The sequence below is a fragment of the Mus caroli genome, unplaced genomic scaffold, assembly GCF_978045245.1.
Source record: "Mus caroli unplaced genomic scaffold, Mus_caroli_1 scaffold_6, whole genome shotgun sequence".
NCBI classification, from domain to species: Eukaryota; Metazoa; Chordata; class Mammalia; order Rodentia; family Muridae; genus Mus; species Mus caroli.
The window spans coordinates 4,172,823-4,191,975 of record NW_028227261.1 but is presented as its reverse complement, the minus strand read 5'-3'; the positions used below and the strand labels follow the sequence as shown (position 1 = coordinate 4,191,975).

Here is a 19,153-nt window from a genome sequence, read left to right as displayed (position 1 = left end):
GATCTGAGTTTGGTCCCTGTGTGCCCCATAAATACACACATACATACAAACCAAAAAAGCAGCGCCCAGTTGACACGCAGTGGGTAGAGAGATTGCTCAGTAGTTACAAGCCCTCCATGGATTCAGTTCCACGGTAACTGCATGGTAAATCTGGCTCCATGGCACCAGGCATGCACAAGGAACACATACATACTGGCAAACATCCACACCCATAAAAATAAAGGCTAAAAACACGTTTAAGGGCTGGTGAGATAGCTCAGCAGGTAAAAGCACTGACTGCTCTTCCAAAGGTCCTGAGTTCAAATTCCAACAACCACGTGGTGGCTCATAACCACCCATAATGAGATCTGATGCCCTCTTCTGGTGCGTCTGAAGTCAGCTACAGTGTACTTATGTATGATAATAAATCTTTGGGCCAGAGCAAGCAGGGACGGAGAGTGGAGTGCAGTTGACCGGAGCCAGCAGAGATCTTAAAAATTCAATTCCCAACAACCACATGAAGGTTCACAACCATCTACAGCTACAGTGTACCCACATACATAAATAAATAAATCTTTAAAAACAAAACAAAACACTTTTAAGCAAATAAATAAAATGCAAGTAACTCTTTAGTAACAAAAGGACAAAGGTCCGTGCCTACCCTGGGACCCCCCTGTGCTGACTGTGACCCCGGCTTCCCCACCACAGATGGACGTGTACTGCTTCCTCTTCACTGATCTACTCTTGGTGACCAAGGCCGTGAAGAAAGCAGAGAGAACGAAGGTCATCAGGCCACCGCTACTGGTGGACAAGATTGTGTGCCGGGAACTTCGGGACCCTGGTAAGGAATTCTGGCCCCCTGCTCCTGGTCATGGGGCCTCCATGGGCGCTGGCCAATCCTAACTCGGCCTTTCCGTGACCAGGTTCCTTCCTCCTCATCTACCTGAATGAATTCCACAGTGCCGTGGGGGCCTACACTTTCCAGGCCAGCAGCCAGGCCTTGTGCCGGAGCTGGGTGGACACTATTTACAACGCACAGGTGAGGGCAGAGTGATACAGGGGTCTGGGGCAGATGGGCTCTGTTGCTTGTGGCTCATTCTGTGTGTGCCCACTCAACCTGCAGAACCAGCTGCAGCAGCTGCGTGCGCAGCTCTGTGCACAGGAGCCCCCAGGCAGCCAGCACCTGCAGAGCCTGGAGGAGGAGGAAGATGAGCAGGAGGAGGAGGGTGAAGAGAGCGGTACCTCAGCTGCCAGCTCACCCACCATCCTTCGAAAGAGCAGCAACAGCCTCGACTCTGAGCACTGGTACGTACGTTTCCCCAAGACTGCAAGACTGCAGGGTAAGCTTGGGCCTGGAACCTGTAACCCTAGGACTTGAGTGCTGAGGAAGGAGGGTTAGCTCAAGTTTTTGCTGGCCTGGGCAACAAAGTAACAACTTGTCTCAACAAAGGAAAAAGAAAAAGAATGGAGGGACTTGTGAGGGAGAATGGGAGGAGGGTGGAGTGGTGATGGGGATATAAAGTGAATAAAAAAATAAGTTAGGGGCTGGTGAGATGGCTCAGTGGGTAAGAGCACCCGACTGCTCTTCCGAAGGTCCAGAGTTCAAATCCCAGCAACCACATGGTGGCTCACAACCATCCGTAACGAGATCTGACTCCCTCTTCTGGAGTGTCTGAAGACAGCTACAGTGTACTTACATATAATAAATAAATAAATCTTTAAAGCCGGGCGTGGTGGCGCACGCCTTTAATCCCAGCACTTGGGAGGCAGAGGCAGGTGGATTTCTGAGTTCGAGGCCAGCCTGGTCTACAAAGTGAGTTCCAGGACAGCCAGGGCTATACAGAGAAACCCTGTCTCGAAAAACCAAAAAAAATAAAAATTAAAAAAAAAAAATAAATCTTTAAAAAAAAAAATAAGTTAGATAAATGGGGAAAAAGAAGAAGAAAAGAAAGACACAAAATCTACCCAGCAAGCCAAGGTAATAATCCCGTCCCAGAACTTGAGAGGTGGAGGTAGAGGGATTGACAAACGTTTGAAGCTGGAGCTCCAGGAGGACATATCCAGACCAGGTCACACGAACAAAAGAAAAATTCAGCAGGGCCCATCAGGACAAGTTCCCTAGCCCAGGGCATCTGGCTCAGGACACAGAGGGATTGATCTCTGAACGGTGGAATGGTATGAACCCAGTGGGAGTATCAGGATAGCTCTGTCTCCTGCTAGAGTCCAGACTTGGACATGGGCCGTTTTCAACACTCTCCATTCCACATGGCTGCCTGCAGACCGTGCACAGGCGTCACAGGTCAGGAAAGGATACTGATGTCAGACTATGGAGACTGGCAGGTCTGAGCTCTGAGCTGCTAGGGCTCCCAGCTGCTTTAGGCTTTTATTTATTTATTAAAAGATTTTTTTGTATTTATGTATATGAGTACACTGTAGCTGTACAGATGGTTGTGAGCCATCATAAGGTTGCTGGGAATTGAACTTGGGACCTCTGTTCCATCCAGCCCTGGCTCACTCCAGCCCAAAGATTTATTATCATATGTAAGTACACTATAGCTGTCTTCAGACACACCAGAAGAGGGAGTCAGATCTCATTACAGATGGCTGTGAGCCACCATATGGTTGCTGGGATTTGAACTCAGGACCTTCAGAAGAGCAGTCAGTGCTCTTAACCGCTGGGCCATATCTCCAGCCCCTGCTTTAGACAATCTGGCTTTCTGACTCTCTTCTGTCCTCCACAGCACCTCAGATGGCTCCACTGAGACCCTGGCCATGGTTGTGGTAGAGCCTGGGGTGACACTGTCTTCCCCGGAGTTTGAAGGCTGTCCCATCAGCTCCCAGTCGGACGAATCTTCTCTCAGTAACACTGCTTCATCCATCACTCCCACCAGCGAGCTGCTGCCCCTGGGCCCCGTGGATGGCCGCTCTTGCTCCATGGACTCTGCCTATGGCACCCTGTCCCCCACTTCCCTTCAAGACTTTGTGGCTCCACACCCTGTGGTCAAGCCAGCGCCTGTGCCTCAGACCCCCTCTCCCCAGCCCTCACCCCGCCTCCGCCGTCGCACTCCTGTCCAGCTGCTCCCTCGCCCGCCCCGCCTGCTAAAGTCCAAATCAGAGGCTAGCCTCTTACAGTTACTGTCAGGAACCGCCACCTGTGGCGTGCCCCTAGCTCCCAGCCGCAGCCTGTCAGAACTGTGCCTGATCACTGTGGCCCCTGGGGTTAGGACTCAGAGCCCCCTTCAGGAAGGTGGGCCTGGCTGGAATGGTCCAGGGATGTGTGACCCCTGCCATGGCCCTCAGTTGTCAGAATCTGAGAACAGCCCCAGCCATATGACTGGGGGACCTGCAGAGTCTGCCCGAAGGAGATGCAGAGAGATGCCTTCTGGGACTGTGCCCAGGGTGCAGTCTGAGCCTCCCTCAGGGGTCTCTGCTCAACACAGGAAGCTGACCCTGGCCCAGCTCTACCGGATCAGGACCACCCTGCTGCTTAACTCCACGCTCACTGCCTCGTGAGTGGCCCGGCCAGGGGAGGGAGAGATGATTCTGTGATGGCATGGGTAGTGGGTAGTGACAGCCATGTCTGCAACGATCAGCCTTAGGAGGCTGAATGGGAAGCAGAGCTTTAGACCCACTCTAGTGGCTGGGAGGGCGTGGGGTATCTAGCAGACTGGAGTGAAGGGGAAGAGAGCTGTGGCAGAGGGGAGGGTTTCACTAGAGCCATTTTGTGATTGCCACCAGCCAAGATGGACTTTTCTCCCCACCCCTTGCAGGGAGGTGTGAGCAGGAGACCCCTAGGGTGCCACTGAATAAGGGACAGTAGAGAGCCCTGTCCTCTGGGGATACAGCACCTGCTTCACTGATGCCTCACGTGTGTGTGAAGACCAAGGAGACCCCCAAGGGTACCACTGCCTGAGGACAGCAGAGAGAACCTGCCTCCCTCCCAGAAGTCACAGCACCTGCTTCTCTGCTCCTCATGTGTGCGTGTGTGCCAGAGCAGCGCCAGGCAGGGTGGTTGTCTCATCACCTCACGGCCAATTTGCACTTTGCCAGACTGGATGGAATGGAGGAGGGTCCTGTGGAGTTCCAGGCCCTGGCTGCAATGCTCCATCCCCCCTTGCCCAGGCTGCCTCTTGTCCTTTGCTCTTGACTCTGCCAGCCCTGATTTTCTGGGCTGGGCTCACAGGCTCTCAATGCCACCTTCGTTAGGACTCATGAAATGAGTCCCTGTCCCTCCTGGTCATGCTGGCCTCTGAGGCGCGGGCTGGGATCTGTCAGGCTGCGTATTTATTGAGTTTGGCTATTCTATAAAGACTTGTATATACTTATGTGGAAAGAGTCCTGCGCTTCTAGAACGCCCTCTCTGTTCCTCTGGGCTGGGCGGAGGGGGGCGGGGTGGGGTGGGGAGGACGGGGCTGTGTGTCTTGCCAGCTGTAATGGGGCCCCTGTGGAAGATAAAGGCCAATATCACAAGATAGCCGGGAAGCCACTATTACCTGGTCCTATCCTTGCTGAATCTAACCAGACTCTTAGAATGTACAGGGTATTCCTTAGAACTCACGGCTCATCCATCCCAGCACCCATATCTAGCTATTCTGGGAGATGTAGGTGTCCTACCTAGGTTGCCCTACCCTATCCCAAGTACTTGAGACCCAGAGAAAAGTCACTGGCTCTGGACTCTAAGCTGTGGTTCTCAGGGCTGGAGCTAGACCCAGGGTGGGATCAGGGTACAGCTTTCTGGGCTTAGTCAAAGCCTGTGCCTGCTTCCAGTATGCACCACACCAGCGGCAAGGGGCTCCGTCAGGTAGAGGGGCATAGCCCCTCAGCTTGGAAGAGTGGCAGACCCTACCCTAGCCATCCCCCAAGGGGAGTTGTTCTGGATGGCGCGGGGGCGGGCGGGCAGGCAGGCTAGCTCTATCTAGTCTAGGAACATAGGGGCTGGCCTAGTGGGGAAGCCCCGGGCTACGCGGCCGACCAGAGCCGCTCTCACAGGGCTCAGGCGGTACAGACCGCAATGGGGCCACGGCTGCTGCGGGGCTGCGTGGTGGAGGTGAGTGCGATCGCGGGAGGCCAGGAAACAGTCCAGAACCTGACCTGTAGCCCTGGAACTAAGCCTCCGGGGAGGGTCTGGGGGAGCCTCTCAACTCCGACCTCCTTGCGGGCTGGGTATCTTCCCCGGCGACCTAGTTAGAGGCTCGGGCGCGCCCTTCCGCTGAGAGGAAGCACAAGCTCCCGGGGAAAGGGGTCTGGGGGCCTCCACTTCTCAGAAGGCATGGCTGGGGGCTGGGTGGAGGGGAAATGGGCAAAAGACTGGCAGGGGGCCTCGTCTGCTGTTCATAAGCTGGTTTTGTAGACAGTGAGAGGGAAGCTTATCCCCCTCCTCTAACCCCGTTCTGCCCAGGAGCCTGAGAAGTGAGCTTACTCGGGCAAATGCTAGGGCTTCAGAAATGGAGGAGGTGCCTAGGAGGGAGAGGTCGCCTCCTGGGGCAGCCACACCAGGGTCAACTGCCCGTGTTCTCCAGCCTCTGTTCCTACCACTGCTGCTGCTGCTGCTGCTGCTGCTTGGTGGCCAGGGCCAGGGCGGCATGTCTGGCAGGTGTGACTGTGCCAGTGAGTCCCAGAAGAGGTATGGCCCGTTTTGTTGCAGGGGCTGCCCAAAGGGTAAGTGACTGGAACGGTAAAGGGAGTGAGGCAGGGGAAAAAGAGGGTAGGCGGAGTGAGGGTCAGGGAGGGTGAGACAGGCTGGGGATGGGGTCCAGGGAGGTTGGGTGGCAATGGGCAGGTGATGAGGAAGAGAGGGAGGAAAACAGGTGCAGGCAGGAAGGTTCCAGGAGCCGTTGACAGTTAACCCTAGCCCTTGCCTGTGTGCCACAGGACACTACATGAAGGCCCCCTGCGCAGAACCCTGTGGCAACTCCACCTGCTTTCCCTGTCCCTTGAACACCTTCTTGACCAGAGACAACCACTTTAAGACTGACTGTACCCGCTGCCAAGTCTGTGATGAAGAGGGTAAGGGGGTGGCTGCCCAGAGCTCAGGGGACAGGCTCTTGAGGACGGGCCACGGCCACGGCTTTTCAGACGGTTGTCTTAGAGAGGCCTCTGTGTTCAGTCCACCACCACACCACATAGTGTGCCTTTCTCCTTTCCCCTGTGGCCTTCCTGTCTTCACATGCCTTGGCCTCTGGTCAACCATGAGCAGCCTACTTCTCCCTGTGGGGCTAGCCAGTGCCACGCTCTCAGGGAGGTTGTCCCCTGCTGCTTTGTGACAGTCAGTAGCTCTGACAAATCCATGTTCCCACATCTCCGCACCCCTCACAGCCCTTCAGGTGACCCTTGAGAACTGCTCGGCAAAGTCGGACACCCACTGTGGCTGCCAGCCAGGCTGGTGTGTTGACTGCTCCACCGAGCCATGTGGGAAAAGCTCACCTTTCTCTTGTGTCCCATGCGGGGCTACGACACCAGTCTATGAGGCTCCAACCCCACGTGAGTACTCACTCTAGGCTGGGCTGTCTACCTCTGAGGCCTTTTGATTCAGCTCCTTTCTCTCTTGTCCTGACACAAACCATCTTTTGGTCTGCAGGGCCCTGCCTGCCTGGCTTCTATATACGTGGCAATGACTGCACGTCCTGCCCCACGTAACTTACTGGCTGTGCTGGGCTGGAGGGAGGGGAGGCTGGGAGCTGGGTGGAGACCTGGGGAAATGGGTGCTGCAGGTTTAGAGGTGGGAAAAGATGTGGGTGGGGCAGCTTGGCTCTGCCGTGGAAGGGGCGTTTCGGGCAAGCAGAACGGTAAAGGGTTACGCGGATACATAAAGGAGCAGATATTATCCTTATCCCTTCCACTCCCATATTTAGAGTAGACTTACCGTTTATTTGCTTACACTGATAGAGCTTTGAAACTTCAGCTAAGACTGGCTTTGCAGCTAGCCCTTGGCAAGTTGAAAGATTTCAGGTTTACCCTCTGAACGTGGAGCTGCAATAAGGGGAAAGGATATCCAAACCCTTGAGTACCCCCTGCTTTCCAGACACTGACTCTAGGTGCGAGGACCGCTACCCAGGACCTACAGATGGAATGGTGATGGTTATTAGGGATCTAAGTGGTTTTTCAGCAATACTTAGGGAGTGTTCTGATGGGGAAGGTATCGGGCAGTCCTGGGGAGCCTTCAGCCCCACCTTACTCCTTTGCAGGGGCTTCAGCAGCGTTTGCCCTAAGGCTTGCACTGCTGTCTGTGGCTGGAAGCAGAGTAGGTGATAATCTGGAGGCTCTGGTGGGAAGGCTGGGGTGGGGCCAGTGTGGGGCGGGGTGGCTGCTAGCCGGCTCTCACCAGGTACTGCTTTGTCAGTGTTTTGGGTCCAGGTGCTTCTAGGAGCCGCGTTCCTTTTTGGGGCTATCCTGATCTGTGCATATTGTCGATGGCAGCTTTGTAAGCCTGTGGTCACTGGTAAGTCCAGACATGCACTACATGTATGCATTACAAAAAAGCCTGGGGTAAGGATGGGTGGTGTTCTAGAGCCCCGGTAACTTGATGCAGAAGGGGAAACTGAGGGAAGGAGTGTGAGGAGCCGAAGAAGTCAAGAGTTGCTGGACTAGCGCTTGCCTGGATGCTGACTGGGCCCTCTCTGTCTCCATTAGCAGACACGGCTGGGACGGAGACCCTGGCCTCACCACAGGTAATTATCTCAGTCCTGGGAAGGATCCTGGCTCTCAGAAAGAGGAGAATTGCAATCCCCTGTGCTCAGCATGATTGCTAGCACAGGTTAGAACTAACAGACAAATGTGCTGAGGGCTATCAGTGGAAAGGACCATCCCTAGCACCGGCTCTCAAGCAACCATCTCTGGGAGTCAGACAAGTACTCTAGGCCTGACATTCAGAGGGACGAACACCTCCAAGGGGTTGGGAGATAGACTGCCAAACACAGTAGCCCTCCTGCTGGGCCACAGGTGTGTGTGTGTGTGTGTGTGTGTGTGTAGAGGGAGAGACTATGGGAGGTGATCTTGCTGCCTGAGCCAGGGAATGGCCACCCCTATCCAGAAAGACCAGCAAAGGGACCTTTCTAGATACTCATGACTGACTGACTTGGTGCCTCCCACCTTCCAGACTACCCATCTCTCAGCCTCAGACAGCGCCCACACCCTCCTGGCACCCCCAAGCAGTACTGGGAAAATCTATACCACCGTCCAGTTGGTAGGCAACAACTGGACCCCTGGCTTATCCCAGACTCAGGAGGTGGTCTGCGGACAGGCCTCACAACCCTGGGATCAGCTGCCAAACAGAACTCTTGGTAAGGGAGCATAATGGTTTAGGCTTGACCCTATCTTCCCAAGTTCAAGGTGGGACACTGTTGTTTCATGGTCAACTCCCTGTCCTCATGGGTGGTAGCTGTCCTGTCTAAAGAGGTCCATTAGGTCCTCTGTTGGAAAGTATCCTCACATCTCTGACCCCACCTCAGGACCTCCTCTGGCATCTCCGCTCTCGCCAGCGCCCCCTGCGGGCTCTCCGGCTGCTGTGCTCCAGCCTGGCCCGCAGCTCTACGATGTGATGGATGCGGTCCCAGCACGAAGGTGGAAGGAGTTCGTGCGCACGCTGGGGCTGCGGGAAGCGGAAATTGAAGCCGTGGAGGTGGAAATCTGCCGCTTCCGAGACCAGCAGTATGAGATGCTCAAGCGCTGGCGTCAGCAGCAGCCTGCAGGCCTGGGTGCCATCTATGCGGCTCTGGAGCGCATGGGTCTGGAAGGCTGTGCCGAGGACCTGCGCAGCCGCCTGCAGCGCTGCCCGTGATGTGAGGTCCATCAGCTAATTTGACACCCTAGTGACCCTTGAAGGAGCCTTAAGTATTGTTACTTATGCGTGTAGACATTTTATGTCACTTACTAACCCCCTGCCATGGTCCTGCGTAGCAGGGCTGGCTGCCTCACCTTTGCTTATCTGCAGCACGGAGCTCCAGCTAAGGGAAGCTTCATGGAGAAATACCAGAAGGAGCCAAGTGATTGGTTGCTCAGCTGTTAATTAGCCCGAGTTTGGACTTGGTATTAAATTTCGTAAGAAAAGCAGCTACTTGGTATTTCAGTGGGGGTTAAGGGCTCTCTGGTTCTGTTTCCCTAGGCTCTGAGTGGGCTGGGAGTCCTGACGCCTCGGGAACTGAGGCACACAGTGGAAAACAGTGTCTTCCTGGGCTCCCACATTAGCCCCTCCCTTGTCTGCCACTACACAGTGGCTTCAGAAGGAGAAAGTCAGTAGGACGGCGAGTGAGAGTGAATGAGAGCCACAGCTGGCGGATAGAGGTTTAATGGGGGAAGGAAGCGGGTGGGGGATAGGGTGAGGAGCAGGTACAATTGCAGGGTCCCTGGCCCTCCACTTAACACCACTGGGGCAGTGAAAGGGTCAGGGGAGCTATGGTCCTGGCTGGGGACTTGGAAGGCTTAATTGGGGCGGGGGTGGGGTGGGAGTGGGATGTAAAGGTGGGGCCCCTCAGGAGCGACAGCTCCGCCCCAACAGGCAAGTTTCATCCTTTCTGGTAAACAAATGACTGAGAGGAAACCCTCGCTGGGGATGAGAAACGCAGCGACTTTGGCCAGCACAGATCTGGGTCGTGAAGGCAGGAAAACCCCTTCCCCGAGCTCGGGGTTGCCTCCACCCAGGATGCGCCGGCAATGTGGGTTCCGGGCTGCGGGGGAGGGGGCTGCAGCAGGGCGAGCGCCCTGCAGGAAAAGTCACCACCCACGAGGCTGGGGAGAGCTCAGGCTGGGTCAGTGAACATGCAAATATATGTAAGTGAGCATGCAAATGAGCAGCATCTTTCTTTTTTTTTTTTTTTTTTTTCTTTTTGCGTCAGCAGCTTGGGCACTTTTTCCAGGCGATAGCAGGGGTTTGCGAGAGCACTCGAGCAGCAGGGTTGGGGATGTGGGGCCAGGGAGGGGAATAGGGAGGGTTCCGGCGGCACCGAAGGGAAGGGCGGCAAGGCTCCTAGCCCTTCCGCACCAACCTGATAGGATGGAGCGGGGGCTGGGGGCCGCTCCCCATCTCTCAGAACTTGTGAGGCCACACGCAAGAGGCCGAGAGACTCCTATTACTTAGGGATCTCCCCCTTCTTCAAGATGACCTGTCGCTGCCAGGGCGCGAGCTTGGCCTCGTCGTAGCCTAGTGTCCGCAGCTTCTCCGACTGTTCTTTCGCCCTCTGTATTTCCTCCAGCTTTTGCCGTTCCTCCTCTTTTCTGTTTATGGGTGGCAAAACTCAGCGATGCCTGGGCCCAGATACTGGTGCGGCCCAGACACCGGGATGACAATGGGAGGGAGGGAGGGAGCAAGCTAATGAGGACAGGGCCTACACTGCCTAGGACCAAGGGCTTTCATGACATCATATTGGAGTTAGAAGGATACTCAGAAAGATAAGTGGGGGCTGAAATCGGATTATTTTGTAGAAGAATTTTACTGGAAAGAGATGCTGGGTCATTAGGTGGCCCTGGGTGAGGATTAAATGTTACAGAGTTCACAGGATCCATGACAGGAGACCTGTCATTGGAGACAGGACCTGAATTGTTAGGAAGCTGTCAATCTAAATGCCCAGGGGATAGGGTTGAGGTGCTGCGGGGTCTCATTACTGGGGGACAGGCCATGGAGCTTGCTAGGATCAGGTGCTCTGGACATAAGGCTAGAGACTGGGGGTAGTGCTCTGTGGCAGAGTGCTTGACTACAATACTCAAGGTTTGATTCCCAACTCTGAAAAAGCATAAGGGTAGATCTGCCCTGGCGATGGAGTTGCCACTAATCATATTTGGTCATGGAACAATCAAAAATGTTCAAATTGGTGTGCACATATTTTGAAAACTAAAATTTTTAAGGCAAAAATCTCATGTATATGATGTGATGTATGTGTGTATGAGAGAGAGAGAGAGAGAGAGAGAGAGAGAGAGGTGGGGGAGGGGTCTTGATGTATTGCAGGCTAGCTTCAAGCTTTCTGTGTTGACAAGGCTGGCTTTGAACTGATCCTCCTGCTTGCTGGAATTACACACTGGAGCCACTACTCCAGGGTTTTGTTCTGACTCCTTTGTTTTCAGTTTCATTTAGTTGAATGGGTGTGGGTGTCTTGCCTGCATGCACGTTTGTATGCCACATATATGCTGGGTACCTAAGGAGCCCATTGGATCCTTTAGAACTGGAGTTACAGGTGTTTTTGAGCTGCCTGTGGCTGCCGGGGAGTTGAACCTTAGTCCTCTGAAAGAGCAGTGTTGTTTTTTTTGTTTGTTTTTTGAGACAGGGTTTCTCTGTATAGCTCTGGCTGTCCTGGAACTCACTTTGTAGACCAGGCTGGCCTCGAACTCAGAAATCCACCTGCCTCTGCCTCCCGAGTGCTGGGATTAAACCACACCCGGCGAGCAGTGGTTTTTAACCACTGAGTTATCCCTCTAGTCCTACGACTCCAGATTCCTGCTAGAGACTGAACCTAGGGCTCCCAGCATGCTAGGCCAGCACACTACCGACTGAGCCATTCCCCCAGCTCATCAGGGCCGTTCACATTGAAATGTTGAAATAATAGTTTCATACACTGGGTTAAAAGTATTAAAATTAAAGTTACCTATATCTTTTAAATTTTTCTCAGTGTGGGCTACTACAAAATTTAAAATTACATATGTGGGCTGGAGAGATGGCTCAGCCGTTAAGGGCACTGGCTGCTCTTTTAGAGGTCCTCAGTTCAATTTCCAGCAACCACATGGTGGCTCACAATCATCTGTAATGGGATCTGATGCCCTCTTCTGGTGTGTCTGAAGATAGCGACAGTGTACTCACATGAAATAAACAAACAAACAAACAAACAAACAAATAAACAAATCTTTAAAATTACATATGTGGGCACACTATATTTCTGTCTGACAGCACCAGGCTAGATTCTGATATACAGAAACTACGTAGAAAGGAATGCACGGGTGATCAAGTTTATCGGTCCTGGAATTGTCCTTGGCGCTGGAGAGATGGCTCAGCTGTTAAGACTGTACACTACTCTTCCAGAGGATATGAATTCAATCCCCAGCACCCACACTCCAGCTCCAAGATCTGATACCTCTGACCTCCACAGGCCTGCACTCATCCGCTCCTAGCCATACAGACATACAAATAAATTTGAAGGAAAAAAACCCCAGCACTGTAGGATAGAAAGGGTAAGGGCTTTTTGTTTTGTTTTGTTTTGTTTTGTTTTTTGAGATAAGGTCACACATAGGTCGGGTTAACTGTGAGGTGACCATGAGCCATGGATGATCTTGAACTCCTGATCCTCCTGTCTCCACCCACCAAGGGGATACAGGGATGTGCTAACCCACTTGGTGAAACGCTAGGCTACTGAGATGGGGTCTAGGTAACTTAAGAATGTAATCAGAGCAGAGCGTCAGAGCCAGGCTTTGAGGGACAGGTGCTAAATAATTAAGGGTGTGTGTCATTATTGGGAGCTGAAGGGTCACGGTAGCAGGTCTGAAGTAATGGAGTGGTTGATGAAGCAAGGGGACAAACCTCCGGGGCTGGGTGTGGGAAGAGGCGGCAGGTTTGGGCCAGGACCATACTTACCGCTTCTGCTCCCTGGAGAGAGAAAGAGAGAGTGTTAGATGGCCTCACACCCTCCTAGACAGTCTAGACAGTCAAGACGCGATTCCAAGCAGTCTCCTCCACTCACCTCTCCTCCTCCATCTTCTTCCGAAGAATGTCTCGTCTCCAGGCAGGCAGGCTGGCCAGCCGAGCCTCCTCCTCTTCCTCCTAAAACACAACCACAGCTTCAGGACCAGCGTGGCCAGAGATTCCCAGGTTGGAAGGCCTGCAAACCCAACCCAGGGGATGTGCAGAATTCAGGGACAGCAGAACATAGATGTCTTTGCAAGAAAAGACCCTTTTTTAATGGCCTCCTACGGTGCAGTCTGGTAACGGAGCTTGGTGACAGACTGTGTAGGCGGGGACTCCTGCTCCCCAGTGACCCTAACCAGTTTGCTACAGGTGGAAACATATAGATCAGAGGAGGTAAAAGCGAAGACAGAAAAGTAGCTGGGTCCTGATTTCCCACAAAGCAGGTGCCCAGATGGCTCCAGATCCACCTTCCAGTGTTTCTAGGCAGATGTAGGCTTGGACCACATATGTGCTCAGCTTAGGAAGGCCAGGCTACCTCTATCTCCCCTGTGGAGGACCCACTGACCCACGCTTGCTCGCTTCTTAGTGGCACTGGGATGTTTCACAACTATGAGGCTATAATGACATGGGGAGAGGGTTAGCAACACAGCCTACATTTTATTCCTTCGATGTTACAGAAGAGAAGGGGGGTCTGTGCACATCACACATCACACAGAACATTCCACAGGTGACCACGGAGGTAGCAAACCCCAGAGATGGTGAGATGGAACCCCACTGCCTCAGGGAACCCAGAGTCCCTTAACTCAGAATGCTTCTGCTGTCTGGCTTCACAGAGAGAAACAACCTGCTCTGCCCCCTCAAGCTCATGAACGAATGCCTCACTTCCTCCCTCCTAGGGACCTCAAAGGTCCCAAAGAAGCAGACTTCTTAAAAAAAAAAAAAAAAAAAAAACCCTTCTTTCTGTCTGATTCTGGCCTCTCAATGTCAGACAGGCATCCAGGGACAAAACTAAACTCTACATTTGCTGTCAAATGTCAAAGAGTTCTGCCTCCTTCTCCTTCCAAAAGGAGAAGCTGCGGTCAATATAGCGGCAAATGGCCTCATTACTGAATTCGCCCATCTCAGACACCAGCTCCAAGGGCTCTTCAGTTGGGGGTTCTGAACTAGGCAGGTTTGAGGTTGGGGGAGGTGCAGCGGGAGGCAGTGGCGGTGGCGCAGGGGTCGGGTCCTCTGTCTGGTCCTCTGGCGGGCCCTGTGATGGAGCGGATTCTTCTTCGGTGGGCTCCTCTCTTTCCTCTCTCTCCTCTTTCTCATCCTCCTCCCCTTTCTTCTCCCTGTCTTTCTCATCCTCTCTCTTCTTTTCTTCTTCTTCTTCCTCCTCCTCCACCTCCTCCTCCTCCTCCAGTTTTTCCTTCTCTTCTTCCTCCTTCTCTTCCTCCTGGTCTTGTTCTTTCTCCTCCCCTTCTTCCTCTTTCTCTTCTGGAGCCGGCTCAGGCTCGGGGCTGTCTCCGAAGAATTGGCGCTTGAGGTCTTCGAAGCCATCGTCCCAGCTACGCGTACCAGCCTCTACCTCCTCAAGCACTGCCCGGTGGAACTGGCGGATAAGCTCCCACGGATGGCTGCCCAGACGGTCAAACATCTCGTAGCACAGTAGGTGACGGAATTTCCGTTCCTCTCGGCTTAGACCCATTTCCAGCAGCTGAAAGTAGCCTAACATGAAAAGATCCAGGGTGAGACTGTCATAGCTCCGCGGAGCGCCGCCGTCCAAGGGTGGCAGGAAGTGCTCGGGCCAGTACAGACCCTGGGTAAGCTCGGAGCCAGGAGCCTGGCGCGCTGGCACCTGCCTTAGCAGGCTCCTCCAGTGGCCCAGCAGTTTGCCCACCACCTGTCGCTGCTTTAGCAACTGTAGCAGCCGCTCTTCAGGGCCACGGTCCGAGTCCTCAACTGCTGGTTGCTGCTGGAGAACGTCTTCTGCCTCTGGGAGAGGACCGGCGCCAGAGGCCACAACCCGGGGCAGCAATCTACGCAGGCGCGCTTGGGCATGACGCCCGGGTCCTTGGAAGGTCCACTTGCGCCAGTGCTCCAGGAAGAGGTAGACGATGCGCTCCTTGCGCATGTCGATATAATCCTGGACGCCAGGCAGCTCGGTGGCGAGTGGCGGCCTGCTAGCTAACTGTTCAGGCTCCGGAAGAGCTTCCTCCTGGTGCCATGGCTCCGATGAGTCCAGAGAGTCCAGGGGTTCCTCTGTAGCCCACAGGCCATTTGCGATGGCGGCTCTCGGCTCACTGGAACCGATTGCCACGTAGTCCTCCTCGAGGATGGGCTCCCGGTCCGGGGTGCTGGCGGGCTGAGGGAGCTTGCGGCGCAAGCTGTGCGTGGGCGCTGAGCCCTGGGTGCGTTGTTCGTACGCAGCGCGTAGGTCCTGCACTGAGACGCCACATTCAAGGATCTCCCGTGCCACGGCTTCCCGGCACCAACTGAGCGAATGAGAACGTCCCAAACAGAGTGGTCCAGGCCTTGAGGGTGCATCTGGCAGCGGTGGCAGCGGTTGGCCAGTGTCTGCAGCTAGCAGCTCCGCCAGATGCGCCGGCCGGCCGCCCAGCGCGGCCAGCAGCGTGGCCATGCTCTTGAGCAGCGTGGAGATCTTGCTGCACCAGGCAGGCAGGTTGGCTGCGCGGCCGTGCATGCGGCGTGGGTCGACGGTGAAGCGCGGAGCCGACAAAGCGGCCGAAATCGGTAGCAGCTGCTCTAACTCCAGTTCTAGCTGCTCCAGGCGAGCCTCCAGTTTCTTTGCCTTATGCAGCACCTGCAGGTTCTCAATTTGCTGTTCGATGCGGAGGATGTCGGCCTCAGTCATGAGCTCGCCAAAAGGCCCCAGGATGGCGTTGTGTTCGCGGGAGTACCTCCAGCCCTCCGGGGGGTAGCAACAGGAGCTGGCCGCAGTTAGCTAATGCGGGGGGGAAGACAAAAGAGGGGAGGGGGCGCGTCTCCCTCTGGCCCAGCTCCCGCAGCAGAGCCGCGACCTTTTGCTAGTCCTGGGTGGTGTAATGGCTCCGTTGGGCTGCATTTGCAAGGCCTGGCCGCCTGGCTGGCGGGGAGATTGTACTGCAGTAAGGCTTCGTCTCCCGATTCTGAGCAGTGGTCACTTTGGTTGCTGGTAGAGGGCACTGGCTGGGGCTGCGGTGCTGCCTGAGGCAGGGAAAGCAGGCTTGCAGACCGGGTTTCCATGCCTGGCTTGGTCGCTCATTACACCACCCAAAGAACATGCGAAAGGCGTTGAAGCTGAGAGAGGCATAGAGGCCTTCTCCTAACTGATCCACAGCCTGCTATTTCCAAGGCAGGCCCCAGTGCTCCTCGCCTGTCACCAGATCACAGAGCTTTTCTCAGGCTTTCTGTGGTCCAGGTCAGGACTAATCCAGCTGTCAATGCTTCACGTGCCCCCGTTTCTGTCTCTGTCTCCTTCTCCCTCTACCACCCACTTTCCCAGTGAACTGCCCCCAGCTTGCTCAGGGACCTAATCCCTTCCAAGCAGCCAGCCCAAACATGTGTATCCTGACTCGCACTAGCCACCACACACTAAGGTGTCACCCCAGAGACACATCCGCTGTCACTGCTTAACCAACCCATCCTTCCTGCCGCCTTTCTCCTCACCCTACACTCTTCCCAATGCCCTCTTGTGTTCCTCCCATTCCCATCTCATCTTGTGCTACATACAACATCACCACCCTCTACCCTGTCACCACCCCAACCCATAACTGTCAACTGGCTGGTTAATTGGTGCCTAAGTCTGCTGTGTTCCTGACCCACTCCAAGTTGTCAGTCTCACATCTTAGGGGCACTTACTTGCTTGTACACACACACACACACACACACACACCCTCTACAGCCACCTTGATAGCAGGCATTGGTATATTCATTGTGAACCCTCAGAGGACACAACCTCAGTACAGTTCACAGCAGTCAGGGAACATTTGTTGGATGACCGAATCATCTTACAGATGTGGGAATTAAGGCTGAACAAGTCTCAGCAGCAGAGTGGCTGAACCAGGACAGCGCTCACATTAGTCTGAAAGCAAAGGCCTCTTTTGGCCACTCCGCGTGGATCCACCCAGGAGTTTGTTAGAAATGCAGAATCTCAACCTTTGGCCCCAAAGCACAATATACTCTTTAATAAGGCCTCTAGTGACTTGAAGGCATATTAGAGTTTGATAAACACTGACAGCTCACTCCAAGGGACCGCTAACAGTAGAAGGGCTGAGACCAGTATACGTAGGGTAGCCTATACTCCTGCTTTCCTCCAGGGTTAACGGGCTTTTCTGGAGGTCAAAGGGTCAAGAAAGACCTCAAGGTGACATGGGGAACAGGTTGTAGGCTTAGTGCAGACCCCAGGGCTGTCTGGGAAGCCCTGCCCCACCCACCTTCCTCCGCTGCTCCTCTTCCTCCTGCATCTTCTGCTGCAGCTTGCGGACCATCACCTGGCGCTTCCACTCCGGGATGGGCCGGCCCTGCTCATCAAGTGTGGGAATGAGGGCCTCCACATCCAGATGGACTCCAGGTGCCGGGGTGGCAGGTGGTGCCGGCACCACACTGCCATTGAGCAGTGGCTGAGGCCCAGAGGCTGGCGGGGTGGGGCTCCGAGCCCGAGATGGCGCAGGTGACACCAGAGGCTGTGGTGACTCAGGCTGCCGGGAGAAGCAGTAGGGCTGAGCACTGGGCAGGCACTGGGAGCCCGGGCGGGGCACCCGGCCAGTGCCTACCTGGGAGGCTGGCTGCCCACTGCCTGAGAACACGGTTGTCAGCCCCTTGCTCTGCGGTGTCGGCTTCAGGCTCTTGCCTGCCTTTATCTCAGCTAGAAGCTCTGAGTTATCACCCGTTGGGGACATCATGTTGAAAGATTTGGTGCCTGCCCACAGGAGAAGAGGCGCTCATTTGAGGAAAAGGGTACCATTCACATCTCCCTCCTGCCCCCAGACCCCCTCTCCAAGCCAGATGGGTGGGGCCCACCTTTGGGCCCTGAGGAAGCTCTCCAGATCCTGGGATACTGAAGGTAGCTTCCAGGGCACCCAAAGGTGGGCTCCCAGTCCACAGTGACCCGACCAGGTCTTACTCACTGGGTATACGGCCCCCACCTAGAGGCCCCTGGGAGTTCATGGTGGCTCTTGGGCCAGCCCTGGGGATTCCAGCAGATGTCTGCCCACCATCAACTGCCCAGCTCCAAAGCACGGACCCGGCTAGCCACCCAACCTTTGTCCTGGGTTTTCTGGCTCAGCCCCACAAGGGCGGAGTCTCCCTAGGGCCCTCTCCCTTCATCAGCAAAGCCAGTGACCCTTGGACTGAGCCAGCTGGAGCCTCCAAGGCCATAAGACTCAGGACCCTGGTGTGCCACCCAGCTGGACCCTCCCTGGCCCCACACCCACAGACAGACAGCAGACATACTGACTGCAAGCGGAGCACACATTTATGGCAAAGCGACTGCGTGGCCCTGGAGGACCTTGGAAGGAGGGGCTTACTGAGGACATGGGAGAGGGCATGGGAAGACGGCGAGACAGCGCCTCTTCTCGTGCAAATACCTGGACAGAGTTTGCATTTTTCAGCAGGGCTGGCGGAGGTGAATGGATGGCGGAGGAGTACCGGGGGAGGGCTTTGCTGTCCCCCTCCCCATTTGGGCAGGAATAAAGTTGTACTAAAGGCCCTGAGATACCAGGGCTGGCAAATCCAGAGTACATCCTAAGAGAAGGATAGCGTGCAGCCAGCTCGTTTACTTAAGCAAAACTGGAAGCCAGGCACCGGATGCTGTGATGCCAAGGGTGGGCGTTCGGGGTATCAGGTCCTCTCACCTGCTGGCCCCTAGCAAGCCCTTTCCTCAGTCCCAGGCCCATTCTGCCTCATTTTTTGGGCAAGCCACCTGCCCCACCCCACGCCTTAGCCTCAGCCGCAAGCCCGCCAGCGGGGCAGCTACTCACTCTTCCTGTGTCTCAGGACTCTCACTTCTAGGAACAGAGAGGAGAGAATTGACAGAGAAGTTAGAGGAAGGGGGGGAGTTGGGGTGAATCAGGGACAGCAAGAGGGCCAGGGAGGGCAGGAGGGGGAGAAGAGGGGTGGAGCTCGCCTGCCCTTGTGACCCTGGTTCAGGCCACTCTGGGGCCCCACAAGGGTGGTCCATCCAGGCCTCTAAGAGAGGCCATCTTGACCCTGGGTTTGGCTGGAGCAGCCAGAGTCTATTTTTCCTTTTGTCCCTAGTATGGTCTGCAGAGGAAGGAGATCTCTGTCAAGCTGGGCGGCATGGGGTGGGGGTTGGGGGAATGAGGAGGGTTTTTCTGAGGCTCAGCCGGGAGTGGACAGGCTACCACAGGCTCCACAGGAGCTGCTCTGGGCCTGGTCAGAGAAATACAAAGCTTGGGCTGGAGCCACCGAGTATGGTTTCCACACCGAGCCCTGCCTCACTAGGATGGGAGAACCAGAACTTTCCAGGATCCCTGGCAGAAAGCAGTGTCCAGCAATCCAGGTCTCCAGTTTAACTTGTAAGCAAGGATGCGAAGCCCAATGGTGGAGAGTGTGCCTAGCATGCTGGGC

The 19,153-nt window shown here is 54.9% G+C and overlaps 3 protein-coding genes across 14 annotated transcripts in view; 2 read left to right on the top strand and 1 right to left on the bottom strand.

Annotated features, from left to right (window-relative positions):
* Positions 1-4,295, top strand: part of Plekhg5 (pleckstrin homology and RhoGEF domain containing G5) — a 29,291-nt gene extending 24,996 nt beyond the window's left edge. For 2 of the 3 annotated variants that reach the window (XM_085838556.1, XM_085838554.1), the window contains 5 exons: positions 688-820; positions 903-1,018; positions 1,103-1,284; positions 2,721-3,488; positions 3,750-4,295. In XM_085838556.1, coding sequence (XP_085694682.1) covers positions 688-820; positions 903-1,018; positions 1,103-1,284; positions 2,721-3,488; positions 3,750-3,759 — 1,209 coding nt within the window. In that variant the 3' untranslated portion in view covers positions 3,760-4,295. Of the gene's footprint in view, positions 1-687; positions 821-902; positions 1,019-1,102; positions 1,285-2,720; positions 3,493-3,749 lie in introns of those variants that run through there. The other variant, XM_085838555.1, reaches the window with a different exon arrangement.
* Positions 4,296-5,298: 1,003 nt separating this feature from the next.
* Tnfrsf25 (TNF receptor superfamily member 25) lies at positions 5,299-9,027 on the top strand. Of its 2 annotated transcripts, XM_029476512.2 has the most exons (9): positions 5,299-5,637; positions 5,851-5,985; positions 6,295-6,459; positions 6,557-6,611; positions 7,164-7,219; positions 7,319-7,417; positions 7,609-7,646; positions 8,075-8,258; positions 8,427-9,027. In XM_029476512.2, the coding sequence occupies exons 1-9, from the start codon at positions 5,424-5,426 to the stop codon at positions 8,753-8,755; spliced, it is 1,275 nt and encodes a 424-aa protein (XP_029332372.1). In that variant the 5' UTR covers positions 5,299-5,423; the 3' UTR covers positions 8,756-9,027. The 2 variants fall into 2 exon arrangements, with proteins under 2 accessions (XP_029332372.1, XP_085694474.1); XM_085838348.1 differs by lacking the exons at positions 6,557-6,611; positions 7,164-7,219 and having other exon boundaries at positions 6,295-6,463; positions 7,290-7,417.
* A 745-nt stretch (positions 9,028-9,772) lies between these two features.
* The window catches only part of Espn (espin), a 31,848-nt gene continuing 22,467 nt past the window's right edge, over positions 9,773-19,153 (bottom strand). For 3 of the 9 annotated variants that reach the window (XM_021160971.2, XM_085838550.1, XM_085838552.1), the window contains 6 exons: positions 18,544-18,570; positions 17,338-17,483; positions 16,999-17,262; positions 12,636-12,715; positions 12,530-12,541; positions 9,773-10,188 (listed from right to left, as the gene is read on the bottom strand). In XM_021160971.2, the coding sequence (XP_021016630.1) occupies positions 10,044-10,188; positions 12,530-12,541; positions 12,636-12,715; positions 16,999-17,262; positions 17,338-17,483; positions 18,544-18,570 (674 nt within the window). In that variant the 3' untranslated portion in view covers positions 9,773-10,043. Of the gene's footprint in view, positions 10,189-12,529; positions 12,542-12,635; positions 12,716-13,539; positions 15,528-16,998; positions 17,484-17,691; positions 17,884-18,543; positions 18,571-19,153 lie in introns of those variants that run through there. The other 6 variants (XM_085838548.1, XM_085838551.1, XM_085838553.1 and 3 more) reach the window with 4 other exon arrangements.